The following is a 24,676-nucleotide window of genomic DNA, read 5'->3' as shown; positions in this document are numbered from 1 at the left end:
ATTGTACTTTAGATGAAGGTTTACAGAACAAACTAGCTTCTCATTAAACAATTAGTACACATATTGTTTTGGGACATTGGTTACCAACCCCACAACATGTCAACACTCTCCCTTCTCAGACTTGGGTTCCCCATTACCAGCTTTCCTGTCCCCTCCTGCCTCCTCGTGCTTGCTCCTGGGCTGGTGTGCCCCTTTAGTCTCATTTTGTTTAATGAGCCTGTCTAACCTTTGGCTGAAGGGTGAACTTCAGGAGCAACTTCGTTACTGGGCTAAAAGGGTGTCCAGGGGCCATACTCTCGGGGTTTCTCCAGTCTCTGTCAGGCCAGTAAGTCTGGTCTTTTTTTGTGAGTTAGAATTATGTTCTGCATTTTTCTCCAGCTCTGTCCGGGACCCTCTGTTGTGATCCTGGTCGGAGCTGTCAGTGCTGGTAGCTGGGCACCATCTAATTGTGTTGGACTCAGCGTGGTGGAAGCTGTGGTAGTTGTGGTCCATTAGTCCTTTGGACTAATCTTTCTCTTGGGTCTTTGGTTTTCTTCATTCTCCCTTGCTCCTGATAGGGTAAGACCAGTGGAATATCTTAGATGGCCGCTCACAAGCTTTTAAGACCCCAGACGCTATTCACTAAAGTAGAATTTTATTTTATTTTTTTATAAAAATACCCCTATAGTTAGTTATAACAACAAAAACATTTTTCCTAAGCGCAGCTTGCATGTATCAATATACCTACAAGACTGAAACCCTGTGCTAATTTACTTTTTGAACCTTCTAATGCGCTCCGGTCACAGCTGTCATCACTACCTAATTTGCCAATGATTCTTCAAATCACTTGGTTTCGCCTGCGCACACTACAAGCACTCACTGTTGTTTTCATTGCTGCCCGTGTTTATAGTCACTGATTTTGTCAAATTTTATGGTGTTTTAGCTGCGATATTGTGATAATTAGTATCTGTGAACCTATATCAATAACTTTGAGAATGAAGTAGGAAAAGAAGGAGAAAAATCAAAAAATGCTTCTGCTCAGTTACTAATAATGCTGTAACTAATAATGTTAGAATTCAATGTAGAAAGATTTTACAAAACAATTTTGTTGTTAGTATTCATATAATCTAAGAAATGTTACATTTAAGCAATTTACAGCTATATTTATCACATATTATTCTATGATTAAAACTGATAATAAACATTACTAAGGATTCTGTATGGTCTGGTATGGGAGGAGATTCATGGGGAGGAGTGACACCGTGAGTCACCACACCAGGTGACACCAATCCTAGTGATGCACTGGCCAAGAACAAGGAGACGTGGGGTCTAACTAGGGCTTTGCCTCTGACTCTCCATGTGACTGTGCAGAAACTCCTTGCCTCTCTGAGCCTCAGTCTCCTGTCAGGGTAGTGGGGCTCTTTATAGATGAGACAAGATAAGGCAGTGAGTGCTGGTGCCACAGGGCTCAAGAAACATTAGCCCGCACTCCGCTGCCTCCTCCCCTGCACCTCCACTCCCCTGCAACAGCAGCTGTTAGCAATCTGCTTCCTCAGTCTCAACAGCACTACAGGTTCTCTTGCTCTCTCCCCTCAGCCCCTGAATGCAGACACACTCCCAGCCAGCAGCAGCAGCCAGAGAGGAGGAGGGGAGGGACTGTTTAGAGGAAAATTACCCAACACTGGTCCCAGCCAACACCAGTGCTCACAGCTGCTGCTTAGGGAGGGGACCTGGGGGTCTGGTGGTCTGGCGGGCCCTTCCTGAGCCATGGACTTGGCCCCAAGCCTTGACACGTGTCTGAGTTGGTGGGATGGGTGGGGGATACTTGGGCCCCACCACTCCTCTGGGACACTCCCACTCTTTGGCATCCAAAGAGACAGGGAGGAAGAGGGAAAAAAACAGAGAGGCCTTTGTGGAGAGGAGAAAATTGGCTCCTGCTGCTGTTTGCTGGGGCCTCAGGCACTAACATGGGTAGGGGATCCCGGATGAAAAAGGGTCCCACTGTGGCCCAGAGCCCCAGCTGCCATATCTTAAGTCCCACACCCTGGGTACCATGTCCTGGCATCATATACTTTGTACCATACCCAGCATCACATGTGCCATGCTTTCAATGCCACGTGCCAGGCCCTTGTTCCTCATACATTGTCCTGTGTGTGTACCTTGTAGCATGTACCATAGTACATAAGGGTCATGTTCCATGTACTGTGTCCCATGTCACTTATACCTTGGGTCATATCTGTTGCGTGATGTACTCTATACTATGCCATCTTCTGAATCCAATGCCCATTATACCAAGTCTTGACCCTCAGTGTGTGTGCCATAAACCTTGTCCTGGGTCCATGAGCTGTGCCCCTTGCTCCATGATTCATATTCCGGAGCAGGGGACAGTGTAGTGTGATGGTTAAGGAGGGCAGGCTCTGGGACAGACTCCCAGTCCTACCAACTATTACCTATGTGACGTTGGAAAAGTTACTTTCCTTCTTAATGCCTCAGTTTCTTCAGCTATAAAATGGAAATTATATTAACACCCACCTAATAGAGCTGTCGTGGGGGATTAAAAGAGGTAATGCATTTAAGGTGCTTAGCCCAGTGCCCAGACATTTGCTCCTACTACTCTGTCTTGAGGAAAGCCTGGTGGCATAGTGGTTAAGTGCTACAGCTGCTAACCAAAAGGTCAGCAGTTCGAGTCCACCAGGCGCTCCTTGGAAACTCTATGGGGCAGTTCTACTCTGTCCTATAGGGTCACTATGAGTCGGAATCGACTCAATGGCAGTGAGTTTTGGTTTTATTACGACTGTGCCTGGATATCTGCGTTATGTCCTGTGTACTGTGTACCAGGCTCCCCCATCCCTGGCTCCCACTGTGCCTCAGATGTTGTTGTTGTGTGCTGTTGAGTCAATCCCGATCCACAGCAATCCTCTAGGACAGAGTAGAACTGTCTCACAGGATTTCTAAGTCTGAAATGTTTATGGAAGCAGATTGCCAGGTCTTTTCTCCCTCAGAGTGGCCGATGAATTCCAACCACTGACCTTGTGGTTAGCAGCCAAGTGCTTAACCACTATGCCACCAGGGCTCCGTGTGCACATTAGTGAAATGCAAACAATAACCCACAAGAAGGGTATGATTATCCCCCCTCTTACAGAGGAAAAATCCAGGGTTCAGAGAGGGGAAAAAATTTGCAGGAGGTCACAAGGCTAGAAAGGATGAAACTGGGAGCTGGGCACCCAAAGAGACAGAAAGCAGATTAGTGGTGGCGGGGGTAGGGGTAGGGGTGGGTGTGGCGATTGACTGCAAACAGGCACAGGGAGATTTGGAGGGATGGTGAAAAAGTTCTAAAACTGAATTGTGGCGATGGTGGTTCAACCCTGTAAATTTACTAAAAACCACTGAAGTAACTTTATGCTATATAAATTAGGCCTCAGTAAAGCTTTTTTTTTTTTTTTTTTTAAAAGCCCATGCATGTCCCATGCACCATTCTGCAAGAATGGAGCAAGAGAAGTACGCTGTCCATCAGGGAAGATGTCCAAGCAGAGGCTGAGCAACCATTTACAGGCCCAGTTGGGAGTAGCCTTGAACCACGTGGTTCCCAAACACCTCTGCAGGCCAGTAAGTATCAGAATCACCTGGCGAGTTTCAGAAAATTATAGATTCCCAGGCCCAACCCCATCTTCTGAGTCTGCAGGCCTGGGGTGGGGCCCGGGAACCTGTGGTTCTAAGGCTCACCCAGGACTAGGAACCACTCACCAACATCCTCCATCCACACCTGTGGAAACCGAGGCCAGCCAGGGCAAGGGGCTTGTCAGACCCACAGGTAGGCAGGCAGCAGGAAGGACAGCCAGGGCTGGAATTGGGGCCCCTTTCCTCCTCCCTCCTCTCCTTTCTCTCTTCCTCCTTCCACACTCCTCCCCCTGCCCACAGCCTCCAGGTGACTCAAGGGCTCTGAGTCATCAGTGGTGGCACACAGAGGAAAGCTTCTTAGGAAAAACAATACCCAAACAAAGCTTCCCCAGACCAGGGGAACAGAATAGGCCCAAGGGGGTGGTGGCGGGGCGGCTAGATAAGGAACTCTCCCCATCTGAGCCTGTTTCCTGACCTGTAAACAACCTACTCCTGCCACAAAAGCTCATTATGGAGCAGGCGACATGAGAAGTACATTATAAGCATTGCCTGTGGAACCCTCCCCAAAACACATGGCTGGCACCATTCCCACTTTATAGACAGGGAAACTGAGGCTCAGAGAGGTTCAGCCAAGGTTACACAGCTAGGAAGTGCAGAGCAGGCATTGATTCCAGGGCTGTCTACCCTACTACTTTACTCTGGAGCCTTGCTCTCGCTCCTATACAACTTCTTCTAAAAAATACCTAATGTTTAGCAGCATGAAGATTACATCTCATCAAACATGTAAAGTAATGGCCCCAGTAGGTGCTCAATCACAAATGCTTTTCTCCTTTCTTTCCTCCTCTGTGTCAGGCCTATTGGCTGTGGTCAGTGGGAGCACCAAGCAGGGAGCACTAAAGGCCTGGCGGAGCCACAAAGGAGGATCATTTGCGCTGAATCGAGAAGAATGAATCGAGAAGGATGAAAGAAGTTCTGTCTGTGGGACAAGTGGGGAACCGGCAGGCCAGTGAAGGGAGCAGCAGGAGCCAGGGCTCAGAGGTGTGGCCACACGGGGAAACGCAAGCAGTTTGGAGAGATGAGGCTGGAGTTTGAGACAGTGGGCATCAGAGTGGGGAAGGGGCCGCTGCTTTGGCCTGACCGGAGGCGGTGGAGGATTTTTAAGCACGGAGAGAATAGGATGAGAACCGGTTTCATCTCTGCAGAGGGCCTGGCTGGCAGCTGAACGGGGAGTCAGGAGTGGGGATTCCCCTAAGTTCCCCTGGCGCCCCTCCTCTAAGCAGGCTGAGAGCTCACCCCAGGTCCCTTGCTACTCACCCATGGGTCACAATCCTCCCCCAGAGCCTCGTCAGCCATGGCTGTCTGGGTAGAGTAAGGAGGGCCTCTCCTGATCCGTGCCAACCTAATCACATGACCCTGTAAATAGGACATTGTGGCTGAGTCTGAAATAGCTGTGGTAGGCCTATGGGCATCACAGGCACGCACAGTTGTGGAAATGGTCCTTCTCGACACAATTAAAAACCAAAACTTCCTCAGGAAACCGTTGTTCATGCTCTGCTTCACTTTCTAAAGCAAGGGGCAGTGGGCTGGGGATGGGAACAGCTCCACTGCCTACTGCTGCTTGTTAGGGGTCTGATGGCCTGACCCTGGGCAAGCCACTGTCTCTCTCTGGGCCTCAGTTTCCCCAACTGTAAACTAGGGAGGTTGGGCATGATGCCCTTGGGGCTCTTCTAGCCAGGACACTCCCTGGAGTCGTCTGTGGGGAGTCTCTGCCTCCAAAACGCCCATTCCATGGTTACCCCTTCCCAAGTTGACTTGGGAATTTTTTTAATTATCAGCACTTTTAAAATTAGAAATGCCGTAGATATTTGAGCCAGGGAGAGGAGAACAGGTCCAAGCACTGTCACTGAAGGGCTGGGTGACCTTGGATGAGTCATTGTCCCTCTCTGGGCCCCCGATTCCTTGGCCATAAAATGAAGGTATTAGAAGCCAGTCTGCAAAAGCAACGTACTGTATGATTCCAACCATATGACATTTGGAAAAGGCAACCCTATAGAAACAGTAATAAGATCAGTGGTTGCCAGGGGTTCAGAGGAGGGGGTAGGAACAGGTGGAGCACAGGGCATTTTTAGGGCAGCAAAACTATTCCAATGATAGTCTGTGTGATACTATAATGGTGGATACATGACATTATTCATTTGTCGAAACCTATAGGACTGTACAACACAGAGTGAATATTAACATAAACTATGGACTTTTGCTATAATAATGTCACAATATTGATTCATCATTTGTAACAAATTTACAATAGGAATACAAAAAAAACAAACCAAACCCGTTGCCATCAAGTCAATTCCGACTCATGGCAAATAGCGACCCTGTAGGACACAGTAGAAATGCCACATAGGGTTTCCAAGGTTGTAATCTTTATGGAAGCAGACTTCCACATCTTTCTCCTGTGGAGCGGCTGGTGGGTTCAAACTGCCAACTTTTTGGTTAGCAGCCGAGCGCTGGGGTTGCTGGGGGTTCCCTGTATCTAGTTCAGGCTACAGACTTATGGCTCTGAGAAGGACTCCACAAGGAAGGTTATGAAATGGACTGGGGCCATTACCAATCCACAGGGAAATAAATGAATAACAGGTACCTCTGGAAATGAAGCCATCACTATATATCAGGCACATGCTAACAACTTACTTGCTCCTTATCACTGAATCCTTAACAACTCTATTATCACCTCTAGTTCACATGAGGAAAGTCAGGCTGAGAGGGGTTAAGGGACTTATCAGGGGGCACCTAGCAAGTCAGGGCCAGAGTGCCGCTTCAGGCTCAGACCCTCTGGAGCCCATGGTTAACCACTCCCCCGCACTGCAGCGAAACAGTGCTAGGTGGCTCAGTCGACCTGGCCAGTCAGAGGAACAACCCAACAAGGGCATGTAGCAGAGGAAGAACAGAAGGGGTGGGGAGTGACGAGGCTTCACTGTCTCCAACCAGTGTCCAGTGTCCCCCCCTTCTGATCCATTGCCTGCTACCAAGGAATTGTTCTGAAATCCCATCTATCAAGTCGCCCCTCAGCTCAAGACCTGTCAATAGCTCCCTGGTACTCACGGGATCAAGACCTGCCATTCAAGGTATCTCCCAACCAAACTCTCTCCCTCATCTCTGGCCACTCCCCACCTTAACCCTTAGCTGCACTGTTGATTATTCCTAAAACAGAGCAGATCCTTCCAGGCTGACAAGTCTTTGCACACATGACCCCTGCCCCCTTGCCTGGAGTGCCGGACTCCCCCTTCTCAGCCTAGCATGTGCCTCCTCATGGGTCAAGCCCAGAAAGCCCTTCCTGACTCTCCCTGAGCCTCCTGGTACTTGTCACAATGCGCTCTACGCCTCCACCACCACGTCTCTTTCCAGATTAGAGTGGGATCTCCGAGGGTGGGACAGTGTCTGAGTCACCTCCCCTCTCCAGTGCAGAAGCTCAGCAATGGTTGGCCTGGTCGAGTTAAGTGAAAACATGCAAAGAGCCCAGAGGGGCCTTCACAGACAGAATGTCAGGCAAGGGCACATTCCCAGGACTTCCCAACACGAAGCCTCCGATTGAGACGCAGGGGCAGGACACCACAGTATGGAAAAACCAAAAACTACACCCTCAGAGCTTATCAGGGTGGTACTTGGTGTCTATCTCTTTGAAGGGTTCTGATCACGGAATCTGGGCAAGTTTCTCCCTGCTTTGAAACTTTCTGTGGCTTGCCACTGATCTGTGAGAAAATCTAAACTCTAAACGAGGCCCCCAAGGACTCACATGACTGATTTGCTGCCTAGTTTCCAGCTTCTTCTCACACTATGCTCCCAGTCTCTCCTTTCAGTTCCTCAGTAGCTTCATACACTCTACACTCTACACGCCCCATGCTCCATTCTGCCTCAGAGCCTTTGCCTATGCTGTTCCTCTGCCTGGGGGGCTCCTCCCTTCTCTGCTCAATGAGCCACCTTCCACTCCCTCTTCAGGTCTCCCAGCTTGCCCTTATCTGTCCAGACAAGATCCCATCACTCAGACCCCATCCCATATGCCCTAATAACCCCTGACCATTTCTTTCATAGCTGAAGAAAGGATTAATCAGTTATGTGTGCAATGATTTATTTAGCGTATATCTCCTTTGCAAGACTGAAAGACCAATGAGGGATGAGGGTCTGTCTTGTTCTTTGCTAATTCTCCAATATCTAGCTCAGGCAAACGAATACATGAATGAACAAACCTCTATGAGTAACTTAAGACAAGAAGGTGATCAGAATTCTGGTGAACATCTGAGGCAGAAAAACAGGACCCAGAGAAGCGGCCTAAGAAGGAATAGTCAGAGAGGTAGGAGATAAACCAGACAGGGCAGCCTCCCAGAAGCAAAAAGAAGAGAGAGCTTCTAGGAGAAGGTATCCAATGCTCCAGAGAGGTGGTACATGGAGACCTGAGGAAACACCACTGGATTTGACAACTAGGAGGTCACTGGGGCCTCCTTGGTGAACCCAAGTTCAGCGGAGGTAGAAGTGAGGCAGACCACACTGCAGGGAATAGAGGAGTGAAGAGGGGTGACAAAGCAAAGCTTTTATTCAACAGGTACCCAGCTGGGCCCGAGCCAGCCTGGCCCTGTAGGGCCTGCAGAGGAGGAGAAAGCAGAAGACAACGTCTCTATGTGATGTTACGAAAGCATCAGCAGGGCCCCTTTTTGTTGAGAGATAACTTTGAAGCAATTCAGCTTTTGGAGTTGTCAGTCTCAGTCTCAAAAGCCGGAGCGTTGGAGCCAAGACGCTACCCTCAATCTCTCCTACCTGGAAGCATCAGGGCTGCCCCTCTGTCAGCAGAACCCTTGGGCAACAGCTGAAGTTGGACAAGCCGCCCACCCACAGACCCAGCAGGCCTTCTAGGAATCCCTGGCTTTGTGGACAAAGCATTGCAGCGACCATCAAAAGGCCCTTTCATCTTAGCTTTGGAAAAGAGCAACAGCTCTGACTGTGGTCAGCTTGTGTCACCACCTGGAAGCCAGCTGGGCCACAGCAGATGAGGAAGTCCTGTATGGGTTTGGCCCTTCTCCTTTTGGCAACCACAGGTGACATCAGGAGCTTGAGGGGTGTTTTCCAGCCCCTTCTCACAATTGCTGATTAGGAATTCACTTCTGTTCTGGGGTTGGAAGCTGGTTAGTCCCCTAGTAGTGATCCTTCCTATTTCACAGCACACAAAGCCCTTTGGTATGGATGAGCTTGTTCAGTCCTCACAATAACTTTGTGAGGTGGGTGGGGGGAGAGACTAATGCACCTGTTTTACAGGTGGGGATACCAAGGCTTGAGCTGAGATGTGAACCCAGGTCCCCCAGCTTCCAGAATAAGACCCTGCCCTCTACCCCTGCTTCTTAGCCTGCTTCGGTAGATTACCTTTAAATCTGATAGTCAGGTGGGTCTGACCCTGCTAGCTGTCCCCAGGTGGCTGTGATTCATCCACCTTCCCCATGACTCACATTCCTCAGGTACTCTTCCTATGGTCAACAAGCCAGCCACACCTCAGCTTTTCTCACCTCTCCAAAGCATCCAGGGTGAATTCCTGAACCTCCTCCTCCTGGAGAACCTACTCATCTACAGAAGAGCTAACAGACGCCTCCAGAGGCAGCAACTTTCCTAAAGTCACACAGCAAGCAAGTAGCATAGACAGTCATCCTGGCACCCAGCCCAGTTCTTGACTCCTCTCCACAGATCCTCCTTGCCTGGCCTCCCCCTCAAGGATGGGCGAGGAGCAAATAAGGTAATGCGCAGAAATGTACTCAGAGTCTTATTAGGTAAACCTCAGGGACTTCCTTTGAAACCACCTCCGCCACCAGCGACTGCTTCCACTGTCTCCTCCAGGCCTCCAGGGTAGCCAGGACTGGGTTTCTGAGGACAGATGTCTGCAATGCTCTACCTACCTCAAAGCCTTGTGGGGTGAGAGAGCTGCTCCCTGGGGAGGTGCGTGGACCAAGGCCGGAGTTCTGAACAAAGAGGAGTGTTCAGCACCACCTGCAAACAAGGGCCCAAGAATCTCAGTGTCAGGGGGTTAAAGGTGATCTCGTCAAATCCCCATTTGATGTTTCTTCTCCTTCCCTCCCCTGCCAAGGGTCACATGCTCCTACTTGCACACCTCCAGCAATGAGGCACTCACTTCCTGCCAAGGCTGCAAGACCGTCTGTTTGACAGTTAGGCTGGTTAGAAGAATTGTCCTTGGGATGTGCTAAAATCCCTCTCCCTATGCCTTGTACCTGCTGGTCCTAGTTCTGCCCTCTGGAGTCACACAGAACAGGTCTATTCTCTCTGCCTCCAGATAGCTCCTTAGTGACTTGAAGTCAGTGATCCTGGTCCCCTGAAGTTTTCTCTTCTACAAGTTGCGCACTCCCATTCCTCCAATTCTTCCTCAGACCAGAGCATCCAGTTCCTTCACCCCCTCCCTGATGTGCGCCAGATTAACCCTGTCTCCACTGGCAGCGCAAGGCCCAGAATTAGACATTCAGAAGAGCTCTACCCAGGGCAGGGTCACCAGGACTCTCACCTCCATCATTATAGATATCATGCCTCTATTAACGCAGCCTAAAAGCCTGTTAGCATTTAAGGCAGCCCCATTGCATAGTTGAATTTAGCTTCCAGTCAACTACAGAGCTGTGGTTCAGGACTTTGGAGTTAGACAAATCAGCTTCTCACTTCACTAGCTGTATAATTTGAGCAAATCATTTCACTCTTGTGAGCCTCAGTTTCCTGCTCTGTAAAAGAGGGATAATGTCAGAACTTATCCCATAGGGTCATTGTGAGAATTAAATTATATAAACTATGTCAAGAGTTTTGCACAGTACACATGCTTACTATGATTATTACCCTGATTATTAATAATTAAATCTCTAAGTCTTTTGCCTATAAATTATATTTTTCCCACCCTGTACTGGTATAGTTTTGGGGATCCAAGCTGTCTACGTGCCATATCCCCACCTCTATTCCTAAGCATTGCTCTATCATAGTACTGATCAACACTGTATTATAACTATCTAGTAACGTGTCTTTCTCTTCCACCAGACTGTAAGCTCCGTGGAGGCAAAGAGGCTGTCTGCTTTACCTCTGAGACTTTGGCTCCGGCACAGGGCCTGGCAAACAGCTGGCTCAGTGGGTGTATGTTAGATGAGTAAATGAAGGACCATCCAACATCAGCCCCACAGTGGACTGGGCAGCTCAGCCCTCCAGCTCCCACATTTTCAGAGACAACCTAGATGTCCACCTTCCTCCACCACCCAGAGTCCCAGTCATCTACATCCAGGAGGGTAGCTGAGTAAAGCCAGCTCCTGCCTTAGAGAAACTGGAAAATTTCTCCAAACCAAGGAGAGAATCAAGATCCAAAAGGCAGTAGAGCCCCATAGCCTCCTGGGAATCCAGACACAATGAGCCCTGTTCTCAGTCCAACAGTAAATGGTCCAGATATTCCTGCTGGATTTCTGCATTGTGAGTGACACTGGTACATGGCAGGGGGTCTGGAGTCAGCGTACCCCAAAATTGAGAGGTTGGTGTTTGTCTGGGCCCCAGAACCCTGGTGCTAAATGCTACTTCTGTGGGCCTTCCTCAAAGAGTTCCACACAAACTTCCTCATTCTGTGGGATAATTCAAAGCAGAGTGGGGTTTTACTGTTTCTGCAAATGACTAACTACTTCCCACTTTCTGTTAAGTCTGTGTGAGAACAAGCCTTACAAGCCCAGCTCCCTTGTGTTCCAGACACCTCCAAATTGCACTCTCATCTTCCCTTGCGGTGCTGCATTTGTTCCCAGGTGCAACCTGCTCCTCTCCCAGTGCTACCCTTCTCATCAAACAGCACCACCATCCACCATCCACACATGATGTGTGTAAAGAGTTTAACACATAGTAGTAGATGCTGGGCCAGGCCAGAAACCGGGACAGCACCTTTGTCAAGCTCCCCTGCTCTTTGCTCTGTGACAATGGCCCCCGATGCATCACCATGTCCGTCCTGCCAGTTCTAATCCTGACTCCCTCCACCCTCAGTGAATCCTCTTCTCCCACCCCCATTGCCTCCATCTCGGTTTACCATCATGACTCACCTAGCTGACTACGGTAGCTTCCTAACTGGCCCTCCTGCTGCCTCTCTTGCTCCCCTGCAGTGCAATCTCCAAGAGCAAGACCAGACCATGTCACCCCTCTATTCAGACTGTACCACGACTCTACTACTGCCCACAGGTAAAAACCAAGATCCTTAACAAACTCTCAATGTCCTTCACGATCTGGTCTTTGTCCGCGCCTTGAGCCTTAGCTCTCACTCTCTTCACTTCCTACATCCTGTCCACACCCTGCCAAGTTCTAGCCAGACCAAATCACTCTGTTCCTTGAGTCTTCCACGGAATCTCTGCATAGACTGTTTCCTCTGTCCTGGAACTCTCTTCCATCCCTGTTCTTTTCTCTTTTCCATTCGTGTAGCAAGTCCCAGGTTTCTTCTCTACACCCCTCCTGTGAGGGCGAGTGTCCCTCCTCTGAGCTCCCACATCCCCCTCATCTTCCCAGTCACATCGTATTATAATAGTCTCTTTCCAAGTCTGCCTCTCCCATTAGACTAAGATCTGCTCCACTGTATCCCAGAGCCTAGCATAGGGCCAGGGCAACCACAGCTGAAGATTCATTGAAGAAAGGAACTAGTGAATCATATGCATGCGTGCACACATGTGTGTGTGCGTGCATGCATAACACACACATGCACATGTTCACACAGGGACAGCTAACAGTACAGGTGCTGCTATCTATGGGCAAAAAAAGTATTACACCCTTTCCAAGGACTTGAACACCGCAAGCCTTAGAAGCTGCAAAGTTCAGAAGTTTTCAAACTCGGCTAGGTTTAGAATTAGCCCCAGATAACTCCAAGTTAAGAAGCCCTGGTGGCAAGACTGTTAACTGAAAGGTTGGAGGTTCGAACCCACCAGCTGTTCCGCAGGAGAAAGATACAGTAATCTGCTTCCATAAAGATTATAGCCTTGGAAACCCTATGGGGCAGTTCTACTCTGTCCTATAGGGTCGTTATGAGTCAGAATCAACTCAACCGCACACAACAACAACTCCAAGTTAGTTGGTCTGTTTCCATTTTGGATGTTATGGCTGCAGGAGCTTAAAAACAAGGTCTGCAAACGCCTGACTCTAATTCATCGCCCACACACTCCAGATGGAGCCACGAAGAGAGGTGCTTCATTCCAGCACTCATGATCCCAGTCCAGGCTCTCACTCAGTGTGTGTTTGCTGAGTTATATCTGAAGAGCACAGGAAGAGGAGGCACTTAGTAACAGCCAGAGCTGTCAGCCGGTAGAAGAAAGGGCTGGCCTTAAGGCAGGGAGCTCCCTCATTACTGAAAAGTATGTAAGCCGCCACTGAACCTTGCGTGTCTAGGTGGCTAAACAGGAGCTCTCTGTTCTAGGGGTGGTGTAGGAGGGGGCTGGAACAGAGGTGTTTTTATCCTAAAAGACTTGCCCCAGCTCATTGGAAAGACCTTCAGACTTGGTGGGAGAAACGGGAACCTGTTATCTGTCAGATAATGCCATAAGGACTCAAATGCCAACCCCAATAACAACAGCTATCATTTTCTGAGCATCTAGTATGTGTTAAACCCTTCACATACATCATGGTTTATCCTCACAAGAACTCTGCCAGGCAGATATCATAAAGGAAGGACACATGCTCAGAGAGATGAAGTAATGTACTCAGGACTAAAGATGCCTGGGTAGGCTTGTTTGTTTTTGGTATTTTTGTTTGTTTTATTTGTTTTGTTTTAACAATCCTTTAAAAATATAAAAACCATTCTTAGCTCAGAGGCATACCAAAACAGGCTAGGGCCTCCCTCAGGCTCTCGTTTGCCACCTACAGATCTACAGAGAATAATGTTTATAGTCCTAAGTATAAAAATTTTTGGTGGAAATATTTATCAAAGCCAAATGCTAGGTCCTTCAGCTGCATTTCTCTCCCTTCAGATAACTTCCGACTGAGTCACCCACTCCTAAGGAAGGGCTCTACCATGTTCCAAAATTAGACAGGAAAGTATTTTAAGGGCTGTTCAGATTCTAGAAACTCGTAGCTGTGGACCAAACAGGCAGTCCAACCCAGTGCTGGGGAGAGAAGAGACAGGCAAGTACAATGGGTAGAAAGGATCTCAAAGATCTGGGCTCTCTCATCTGCAATGTAAGGGCTGGTGGATCTGCCCCAGCAGCCAGTGCTGCACCGGGGGGAGGCCATGCCTCCTCCACCACTGCTGCCCCAGCTAAGGAGAAGGAAGTGGAGGCAAAAAAAGAAGAACCTGAGGAGTCTGATGATGACATGTGCTTTGATCTTTTTGACTAATTCCCCTTTGTAACATGTTCAAAAGAAGCTGAACTTTTTAAAAAAGAGAGAGAGAGATTTGGGCTCTAGTCTGGGCCTTGCTACATACTGGCTCTTTGGCCCTTTACAAGGGACCTTCCTATCTGAGGAAAAATAAGAAATTGATTTAGAATCTTACTATGCAAGTGTGGTCCTCTGGACCAGCAGCAACTGCATCACCTAAGAGTTTGTTAGAAATGCAGAGTCTCAGGTCATAACCCAGGCCTACTGGACCAGAATCTGCATTTTAGCAAAATCCCAGGTGACTTACATGCGCAATAAGTTTGAGATGCTCTAAATCACTTTTTATATCCAGCTGCAACATTGTGAATAAGACCACCCACCTGAGGAGAGAAGGGGGTCTAAAGACCTCTTTATGTCACAGTATCTCATAGTATTTATGACATAAGTCTCTCACCAACCACCCACACCAATGACCTAAAAAAAAAAACTCCATCTAAACCAAAATTATTTCAGTTATTATCAAACTGAAGGTCCTAGTTTGTCTTAGTGGTGTAGACTTGGGGAAGTCACTTCCCCCTCTGACCTACTTACGCACCTGTGAAATGAGGGAATGGCACCTTCTCTGGTCCTCCCAGCTCTACTTTTCTACCAGTCTAAGATTTGATTTCAAGATTCAGTGTAGGTCTTGATGTGTTGACTGTGTACTGTAGGAAAAAAAAACAAAAACAACCCACTGCCGTCGAGTTGATTCCGACTCATACCAATCTATAGTTATGGCAGTGGGTTTGGTTTTTTTGTTTTTGCAATACACAATCAACACATCAAGACCTACCACTGGATCTTGAAATCAAGCCTTATTGTTGTGTTAGCTGCCGTCAAGTTGCTTCTAACTCAGCGACCGTACACACAACAGAAGGAAACACTGCCCGGTCCTGCACCAGACTCACAATCATTGCTATGTTTGAGCCAACAGTGGCAGCCACAGTGTCAATCCGTCTTAGACTGGTAGAAAAGCAGAGCTGAGAGGACCAGAGAAGGTGCCATTCCCCCATTTCACACGTGAGGAAACAGGTCAGAGGGGGAAATGACTTCCACAAGTCTATACCACATAGACAAACTAGGGACTTTGGTTTGATAATAAGTGAAATAATTTTGATTTAGATGAGTGTCTTAGGCTGAGTTCTCAGGAAAAGCAAAACCAATGAAGCATGTATCTATATATGGAGAGAGAGAGAGAGAGAAACTTATCTCAAGGAAATGTCTTACGCAGTTGTAGAGGCTAGCCAAGTCCCAAGTCTGTGGGTAAGGCCTCAGGCCGGAGGCTTCTCCTGATTCATGTAGCTGCAGGAGCTGATGAACCCAAGGGCAACAGGTAAGGTAGCAGGCTGCTGGCACACAGGCTGCAGAGACCAATAAATCCCAAGATTGGCAGGCAATCTGATAGGCTGCTGGCTCAAGTCCCACGAACCAGAGGTCAGAAGATGAACAGCCAGATGCAGGACCCAGAATGAGAAAAATCCAGTGAAGTTGGCAAGAACATGCATATATATTTGATGCAGGCCACATCCCTGATGAAACTCTCTTATACCTGATTGGCTAATCATATCAGATCACATCATAGAGGTGATTACATTACATCACAAAATGGAGGGTAACTACATCATTACATAACTGCCAAATTACATCACTACTTAACTGCCAAACTACATCATTACATAACCGCCAAACCACTGAGAATCATGGCCAAACCAAGTTGACACACAAGCTTAACCATCAGAATCCACCCATTCATTGTCAACTTGGCACCTGTACAAATATCTTTATACATGGTAAGCTCAGGGAATTCCATGAGCATGGGCCCATTGCCATACTTCATTTGCTGCGAAGTGAGTCCCTTTATCTGAGGCGATGCTGTGTGGGATACCATGATGGTGGATAAGGCATTCTATGAGTCCACAGATGGAAGATTTGGCAGAGGCATTGCGTGCAGGGAAGGCAACTCCAAATCCAGAGTAAGTATCTATCCCAGTAAGAATGAAACACTGTCCTTTCCGTGATGGAAGTGGCCTAGTCTAATCAACCTGCCACCAGGTTGCTAGCTGATAGCCTCGAAAAATGGTGCCATACTGGGGATTCAGTGCTGGTCTCTGCTGCAAGCAGACTGGACTTTCAGTAGTGGCTATAGCCAAGTCAGCTTTGGTGAGTGGAAGTCCATGTTGCTGAGTCCATGCATAACCTCCATCCCTGCCACCATGGCCACATTGTTCATGAGCCCATTGGTCAATGATAGGAGTGTCTGGGAAAAGAGGATGACTGGTTTCCACAGAAAATGCCATCCTATCCACTTGATTGTTAAAAATTTCCTCTGCCAAGATCACCCTTTGGTGAGCATTCTCATGAAACACAAATATCTTCACTTCTTTGGCCCACTCAGAGAGATCTATCCACGTACCTCTTCACCATACCTCCTTGTCGCCAAGTTTCCAATCATGTTCCATCCAAGTCCCGTACCATCCAGCCAAACCATTGGCACAGCCCATGAATCAGTATACAATCGCATATCTGGTCATTTCTCCTTCCAAGCAAAGTGAACAACCAGGTGCACTGCCCGAAGTTCTGCCCATTGGCGGGATTTTCCTTCACTACTATCCTTCAGGGAAGTCCCAGAAAGGGGCTGTAGTGCTGCTGCTGTCCACTTTCAAGTGGTGCCTGTATATCGCACAGAACCGTCTGCAAACCAGGCACAAATTTTCCCTTCCGCAGTCAACTGATCATAAGGAACTCCTCATGAGGCCATAGGTGTAGACTGGGAGAGGGCAAATAATGTGACAGGGGTGGAGACCATGGGCATTTGGGCCACTTCCTCATGCGCCTTCAGGTCCTGCTCAGGCCTGATCTCATATATACCACTTCCATTTAATGATGGATTGCTGCTGTGCATGTCTGACTTTGACTCTGTGGGTCAGACAATACCCAGTGTATGATGGGCAGCTCAGGCGCATGGTGATTTCGTGTCCCAAGGTTAAGCGTTCAGTCTCTACTAAGGCCCAGTAACAAGCCAAAAGCTGTTTCTCAAAAGGAGAGTAGTTATCTGCAGAGGATGGCAGGGCTCTGCTTGAAAATCCTAAGGGTCTGTGCTGTGATTCACCAATAGGGGCCTGTCAAATATTCGAAACAGCATCTCTATCTGCCACTGATACTTCAAGCACCATTGGGTCAGCCAGATCACATAGCCCAAGTGGCAAAGCAGCTTGCACAGCAGCCTGAACCTGTTGCAGAGCCTTCTCTTGGTCTGGGCCCCACTCTAAAGTAGCAGCTTTTCAAGTCACTTGATAAATAGGCCAGAGTGGCACACCCAGATGAGGAATATGTTGCTTCCAAAATCCAAAGAGATCCACTAGGGGTTGTGCCTCTTCTTTAGGTGTGGAAGGAGCCAGATGCAATAATTTATCCTTCACTTTAGAAGGAATATCTCAACATGCCCCACACCACTGGACCCCTAGAAATTTCACTGAGGTGGAAGATGCCTGAATTTTTGTCAGATTAATTTCCCACCTTCTGGCATGCAAATGTTTTATGAATACGTCTAGAGTCATTGACACTTTTTCCTTACTAGGTTTAATCAGCATAATGTCATCAATGTAATGGACCAGTGTGACATCTTGTGGAAGGGAAAGGTGATCAAGTTCTCTGTGGACTAAATTATGACATAGTGCTGGCGAGTTGATGTATCGCTGAGGTAGGCAACTGAAGGTGTATTGTTGGCCTTGCCAGCTGAAGGCAAACTGCTACTGGTGGTCTTTTGAAACCAGTATGGAGAAAAAGGCATTAGCCAGATCAATAGCTGCATATAGCTACCAGAAGGTGTATTAATTTGCTCAAGCAATGAAACTACATCTGGAACAGCAGATGCAATTGGAGTTACCACCTGGTTAAGTTTTTGGTAGTCCACTGCCATTCTCCAAGATCCACCTGTCTTGTGCACTGGCCAGATAGGCTAGTTGAATGTGGATGTGATGGGAGTCACTACTCCTGCATCCTTCAAGTCCTTGATGGTGACAGTAATCTCTGCAATCCCTACTGGAATGCAGTATTGCTTTTGGTTTACTATTTTCCTAGGTAGAGGCAGCTTTTAATGGCTTTAACTTGGTTTTTTCTACCGTAATAGCCCTTACTACACTCTTCAGGGATCCAGTGTGGGGGTTCTGCCAGTAGCTGAGTATATCTATTCCAATTATGCATTCTGGAACCGGGGAAATCACTACAGGATTGGTTTGGGGGCCCACTGGACTGTGATGGTTAAGATTGTGTGCCAACTTGGTTGGGCCATGATTCTCAGTGTTTTGGCAGTCGTATAATGTTGTGATCACTTTCCTGTTGAGATTTGATATGTGATCACTCCCATCATGGGATCTACTGTGAGCAGCCAATCAGTTGAATGGGAGTTTCCTTGGAGTGTGGCCTGCACTGAATATAAGCAGAGATTCTGGCAAGTCTTGGGGGCTTTTTGCTTGTGTTGGATCCTGCAGCTGGCTCTTGTTCATCTGACCTCCAGTTCTTGGGACTTAAACTAGCAGCTTACCTGCAGTTTTGCCTGCTGATCTTGGGATTCATCAATCTTTGCAGCCTGTGAGCAAGAGCCCTGCTGTCTGACATGCCGATCTTGGGTTTGCCAGCCCCTGCTGCTACGTGAATCAGGAGAAGCCTCTATCCTGTCCCATGGACTTAGGACATTCCAGCCTCTACAACCACATGAGCCATTTCCTTGATATAAATCTCTCTCTCTCTCTCTCTCTATATATATATATATATATATATATATTTATATGCTTTACTGGTTTTGCTTCTCTAGAGAACCCAGCCTAAGACAGGACCCACTGTGAAACAAACCTGAGCTAAGACTCTATTAATAACCTGACCTCTGTACACTCCCATTCTGACTGGTGGGCCACAGTGACATTTTGGTTTTCCTGGAATTAGTGTCAGTTTAGAGCCAGTATTCAGTAACCCCTGAAAAGTCTGATTATTTCCTTTTCTACAATGAACAGTCACTCTTGTAAAAGGCCATATATCCCTTTGGTGAAGGGTGAAAGATTAACAGTATAAATTTTTGGCAGTGTAGTGGAATCCTTCCTCAAGGGGACCCAGCCTCCCCTTCATTCAAGGGGTTGTGGCTCTGTAAACTGGCTCAAGTCTGGGAATTGATTGAGGGGCCGTGACTCTCTGTTGTGGTGATCACAGTTAGACTGCTGTTCACTTGACCTAGAATTCTTCTGCTTGTACAAACCAAGTGAATATTTAGTAAATATCCTATCTAATTCACTCTTAGGGACACCATGACTAAGTAGCCAACACCAGAAGTCCATATGAGTCAGACTGTTCTGATTACTGCGTTCACTCCGCTGTCCATTACGGTAACCATGCCCACCTTGTCTTTGTCAACTGAGTGCCACCACTTGGCCCCTGCTACCACAGGGTCCAATCAGCCCCATTGCAGTTAACTGTCTGAATTCAGTTAGGGCAGTTTCCACTGTCAAATCTGACTTACATAAAATAGCAATCACAGCAATCTTCAAGGATGCTAGGACTCCCTTCACTAATTTGTTCTTCACCATTTTGGTAAAAGTTGTGTCTTCTGGGCACTCCATGTGTGAGTCTGTGGGTCTAACCTGATAAATCCACTCTAACATGCCAATTTCCCTACCTTTTTCTACAGTATACCAAGCCAGGTCCGATATTTCAACTTCATTTAGCGTAGGCCACCACATAATCTATGCCTCAATGACCCAACCAAATAAACTATTAGATCCTTTCCTAACCTCTTGAGCTGAAACATTGAATAAAGAATCTGTGCTTAGTGAGCCCATATTAATAAACTCAGACTGATCCAACCTTATGTTCCTTGCACCATTATCCCACACCCTTAATAACATTCCCATACATATTCCCCAAGTTTCTGTTTGTACATATTAGGAAACTCAAGCAGTTCTTTTGGAATGTAGATACCTCCTCCTGGGTCACACTTCATATGTCATCTTTTTTGGCTCGCTCGGAGTTAAGTCTAGTTATAGGTCTAGAAGCAACAATGGGTGGTGGGGATGTGTTCTGAGAACATTCAGCAGTGTCTTGTAAGGCATCGGCCTCAGGGAATGCCCCAGGCAATGACTCAGACACCTCCCCAGGCGATGATGACATGTTCGGCATCACCACAGACACACAAAGTCCCTGGGGGTAGGAACACAAAGTCAAGTCTTTTGGTTCAAAGCGTGTAGACAGCACAGTGAGCTGGCATGAGCAGTGGCCATTTACCAGCCCCCTTGCACCCTGTCAGCTAGTTATCCTGGCTGGTGAGGATGTTTAGAATATAGCCCATTTTACAGATGAGAAAACTGAGGCCTTGAAAGAGGCCAGGGCTTCTTACCAAAGCAAAGGTCACTGCACAGGAATCTCTCCCTTCAGCCAACAATGATGCAGGCGAACCCTGCATTATGAAAACCCAACATTAGAATGCACAGATATGTGCAAGTGTCTGATTTGGGAATAATTAGCTTCCTTGCAAATACTGCATCCTCTTTGACAAAAGGATTCATTATGAAAAGATTTCATTATTGGGCTTTGAAGACAAGACTCCTAGTGCAGCGCTTAATTTTACACTTTAATTTGCACATGAATTCCATGGGGTGTTTTGAAAATGCAGATTCTGATTCAGTAGGTCCAGGGTGAGTAGGGTTGCAAAAAAAAAAAAAAACTATATAATGCCCAGTTATATTTAAATTTCATAGACCACAAATACTTTTTAGTATAAACATGTCCCAAATATTGCATGGGATATACTAAAAATGTATTAATTCCAAATATTGCCCGGGACATACTTATACTAAAAATGTATTCATCCCAAATATTGCCTAGGACATACTTATACTAAAGAAAAAAAGTCGTTGTTTATCTGAAATTCAAATTTAACTGGGCTTCTTGTATTTTTATTTGGTAAATCTGGCAACTCAAAGGATGGAGCCTGAGATGCTGCATTTTTAAATGTAGCCCTGTTGTTTTGTGCCTTCAAGCCAATTCTGACTCACAGCAACCTTATAAGACAGAGTGGAACTGCCCCATAGGGTTTTCTAGGCTGTAATCTTTACAGGAAGAGATAGCCAGTTCTTTCTCCCACAGAGTGGCTGGTGGGTTCGAACCACCAGCCTTTCAGTTAGCAGTTTTCTATGCGTGCTTAACCACTGCACCAGCAGGGCTCCTTGATGTAGCCCTAGGACATTTAAAATACCATGTAAAGCTGTGAAAACTGCATTTTATGAACTTTTTAAAGATCACTAAGAAATCTGGGCAGGCAGCCCCCATCCTCTGAAAGAGTTTAAAGAGAAGGCAACCACTGGAACTAGGTACATGTGTTTTCCAAGAGAAACAGAGATACCACTGGGGGTGGGGGTGGGTGGGTGGTAGGGTCCAAGGCTAGCCCACAAAGAAGTCTTTTTTACCTCTTGAATGATAGCCCAACTGCACTGTCACTTCCTGCTTTCTCTGAACTGAAGCTCAGGAAGCCAAGAACACATGGCCAGTCCCTCTCTGAGTCCATAAAACCGGAACGATCTGTCCCAACCTGTTTATTTCCCACGGCAATTTTGAGTCAGATGAGATAATAATAATAAAAACTCCTGGAATCTGAGAGACCATCACGCACCAAGCACCTTGTTAGGCACTTTACAGAATCTTATGAAGTTAACGTTGAAGTCCTATGAAGGCTTCACTTTACAGATGAGGAAACTGAAGCTCAGAGAGGAAATCTGCTCCAGGTTTCACGACAAGCGCACATCAGAAGTTACAATGAGAACCAGGTGCTCTCTGTCTCTTCAGCCTGCAGTCTTTTTTTTAAAAATAGTTTATTTTGTTGTTGTTGTTGTTGATAAAATGTACACAGCAAAACATACACCAATTCAACAATTTCTACATGTACTATTCAGTGACATTGAATACATTCTTCAAGTGGTACAACCATTCTCACCCTTCTTTTCTAAATTATTCGTCCGCCATTAACATAAACTCACTGCCCCCTAAGCTTCCTATCTAATCTTTTGAGTTGCTACTGTCAGTTTGATCCCATATAGATAGTTCTTTAAAAGAGCATACTGCTCAACAGCCTGTGATTTTAACAGCTACCCTTTACTGCTGCTGAACTGTGCAAATGTATTTGCTGAATGAATGAAGTAGGATGTTTCAGAAAAACCGTCCCTGAGACCTCTAATAGGACAGTTGAGCTTTTGATAACCAGCTTCAGACACTCCCTCAAGAATGCTATCACTGTCATTTATGGCTGGGTGAGAATAAGAACTGCTGCTAACTTTCTGGGCAGCAATTTGGCAAAATGTAGCAAAAGCTGCAAAATGAGTCATTTTTGATCTAACAACCTCATTTCTAGAGCTCTCTTCTAGGAAATAATGAAAGAACACAAAATATTTGTGCACAAGGATGTTCATTACAGCATTATTTATAAACAGCCTAAACCCGTTGCCACTGAGTGGATTCCAACTCATAGTGACCCTATAGGATAGAGTACAACTGCCCCATAGGGTTTCCAAGGAGCTGCTGGTGGATTTGAACTGCAGACTTTTCAGTTAGCGGCTGTAGCTCTTAACCACTGTGCCACCAGGGCTCCATAAACAACGTAAATGTCTAATAACAAAGACTCAGTTAAATGAACCATGGTCCATGCACACCATAGACAGAATAATAGAGAGTTATGAAAAATCAAGTTGGCATATATCACTTTCATAATAAAAAAGTAAAAAAGTAAAACTCATTTTTAAAAAATAAAATTCATTATTTTATTTCTTTAACTCCTCAGCCTACTAGAATGAAAAGATATCTACTTAGGTATGATATATTTCTAAAGCTCTTTTTAAATTTAAAAAGAATCTTTAAGAGCATGAGAAAATATTTTTGTTACAACGTTGTACACAAACAAAAAGTCAGAATAGGAAGTGATAAATATGACCACAACTATGTGGGATAAAAAGGTATTGAAAATACCAAGTAGGAAACGCACCCAGATGTCAGCAGTGATTATCTCTGGTTGGTAGAATTATGAGCAGTCTTATTTTTTATATGTTTTTGTATTTTCTAAATTTCCTATCACAAACATTAATTATAATTCAAAAAAGAAAAGAAAAAAAAGCCCTTGGAGGAGGGAAGAGAAGGACATTTCCAACCCATACCAGCAAGCCACTCCCCAAAATATAACCAGTATTTACTGAGTATCCACCTAGAGCCCAGCCACAGTCTGAGTAAAAGGGAAATTAAAAGCCAAGCCGCACCCCGAAGGCTCACATATACAGTATAAAAGTATATATGTTCTTTGCTTGACAAACAAGCCTGGCCCGGATGATATCCTTGTTGAGGCTGGAAAGTAAAAGCATGTTTGCTTCATTAGCTCAGCAAAATGAATGAACCTACCCCTACCAGTGTGGCCCCTTCATTACAGTTTCTGCCAAGACTCCATGGCTCAAATCCTTTCTGGATCCCCCTGGGAAGAGTGAGTTTCAGGGATAATTTACAGCCTGGGAAGAAAATTGTTCTCATCCCCTAACCTAAGTACTGAACGCAAGAGTTGCAAAGACCCCCTGTGAGGCAGAACAAGGATGGGACTGCGAAGGAGTAGGAGAGCCTGGGAAGGAACCTGACTGGTTATGTGACCCCTGGTGACCTCTAGGCAAGGGAGTGTATGCCTCCAGGCCTCAGTTTCATCATTTATAAAATGGGGCTCGTAATGACAACATCTCACGGCTACTGTGAGGCTCAAAGAAGTGAAAGTAAGCCATTTCATCTCTCTAGGCTGAGCCTCAGTTTCCTCATCTGTGAAACTAAGTCAATATCTCCTCCCTTGTAGGGCTGTTAAAAGATTAAACAAGACAATGAAGGTCAAAGGTGAGCACACACAGTAAGCACTCTACACACAGTGGCCATTATTATTGTTGCTTCTAAAACGGGATGGGATGCATAGATGAAAGCTAGGCCTGAATTTCCTTATCTGCAAAATGGGGCAACCAGTTCAGTCCACAAAGACCAAATTCATTGAATAGTATCTCAAACTCCCGCTGGCTGGCATCGGCACAAGTAACTTAAACATGTGTGACTGCTGTCTCTGTGCTCACAGACACGCAGGTCCCACTGCTGGGGTGCTGAGCACAAAGCCCTCTGACCCAGGGCTGGGAAAGCCAGACATTATCCTGTCTACCCCCAGGGCACAGAGTGGACACAGAGGCCCACAGAAAGGAGCACGGAGTGGACACAGAGGCCCAGAGAAAGGAGCACGGAGTGGACATAGAGGCCCAGAGAAAGGAGCACGGAGTGGACACAGAGGCCCAGAGAAAGGTACCCATTAGCCCAAGTCACCCAGCACTTTGTCAGTGGCAAAACCAGAACTCAAGCCCATATTTTCTGCTGCCCAGTATTGCCCACCACACCCACCGCTTTCCCCTGCCTTGCCCTTAAACTGCTGATGTGGCCCCCAGTAGGGCAGGGGAAAGCTGGCATATGGCAAGAGGGAAGGGGAGGGGAAGGAAAGCTGGCGGCAGCATGAAGAGAGCTTGCCTGTGGTCTCCAACTTCACTAACCACATCAGGCTGAAATATGACACACGCTCACTCAGTTGAAAGGGAGGAGGTATTTTTACTTAACATCCCCCAGCTGCCTAAACACTGTTCTCTTTCTTTGTCTCCCCTCA

General features: G+C 46.7%; 1 protein-coding gene across 6 annotated transcripts in view; it reads right to left on the bottom strand.

Annotated features, from left to right (window-relative positions):
- Positions 1 to 24,676, bottom strand: part of GSN (gelsolin) — a 68,884-nt gene that overhangs the window by 40,601 nt on the left and 3,607 nt on the right. For 3 of the 6 annotated variants that reach the window (XM_012555314.2, XM_023730667.1, XM_023730668.1), the window contains exon 2: positions 9,531 to 9,621. The exons of 1 other annotated variant lie outside the window; for it this stretch is intronic. Coding sequence is in view for 1 of the 5 variants with exons in the window: in XM_023730670.1 (XP_023586438.1) it covers positions 3,724 to 3,729 (6 nt within the window). In the remaining 4 variants the exon portion in view is untranslated. Of the gene's footprint in view, positions 1 to 3,723; positions 3,744 to 4,911; positions 4,933 to 9,530; positions 9,622 to 24,676 lie in introns of those variants that run through there. 2 more of the 6 variants (XM_023730666.1, XM_023730670.1) reach the window with 2 other exon arrangements.

The sequence above is a fragment of the Trichechus manatus genome, unplaced genomic scaffold (assembly GCF_000243295.1).
Source record: "Trichechus manatus latirostris isolate Lorelei unplaced genomic scaffold, TriManLat1.0 scaffold00038, whole genome shotgun sequence".
Lineage (NCBI taxonomy): Eukaryota > Metazoa > Chordata > Mammalia > Sirenia > Trichechidae > Trichechus > Trichechus manatus.
The sequence above is the reverse complement of the archived record's forward strand: the minus strand, read 5'-3'. Positions and strand labels throughout refer to the sequence as shown.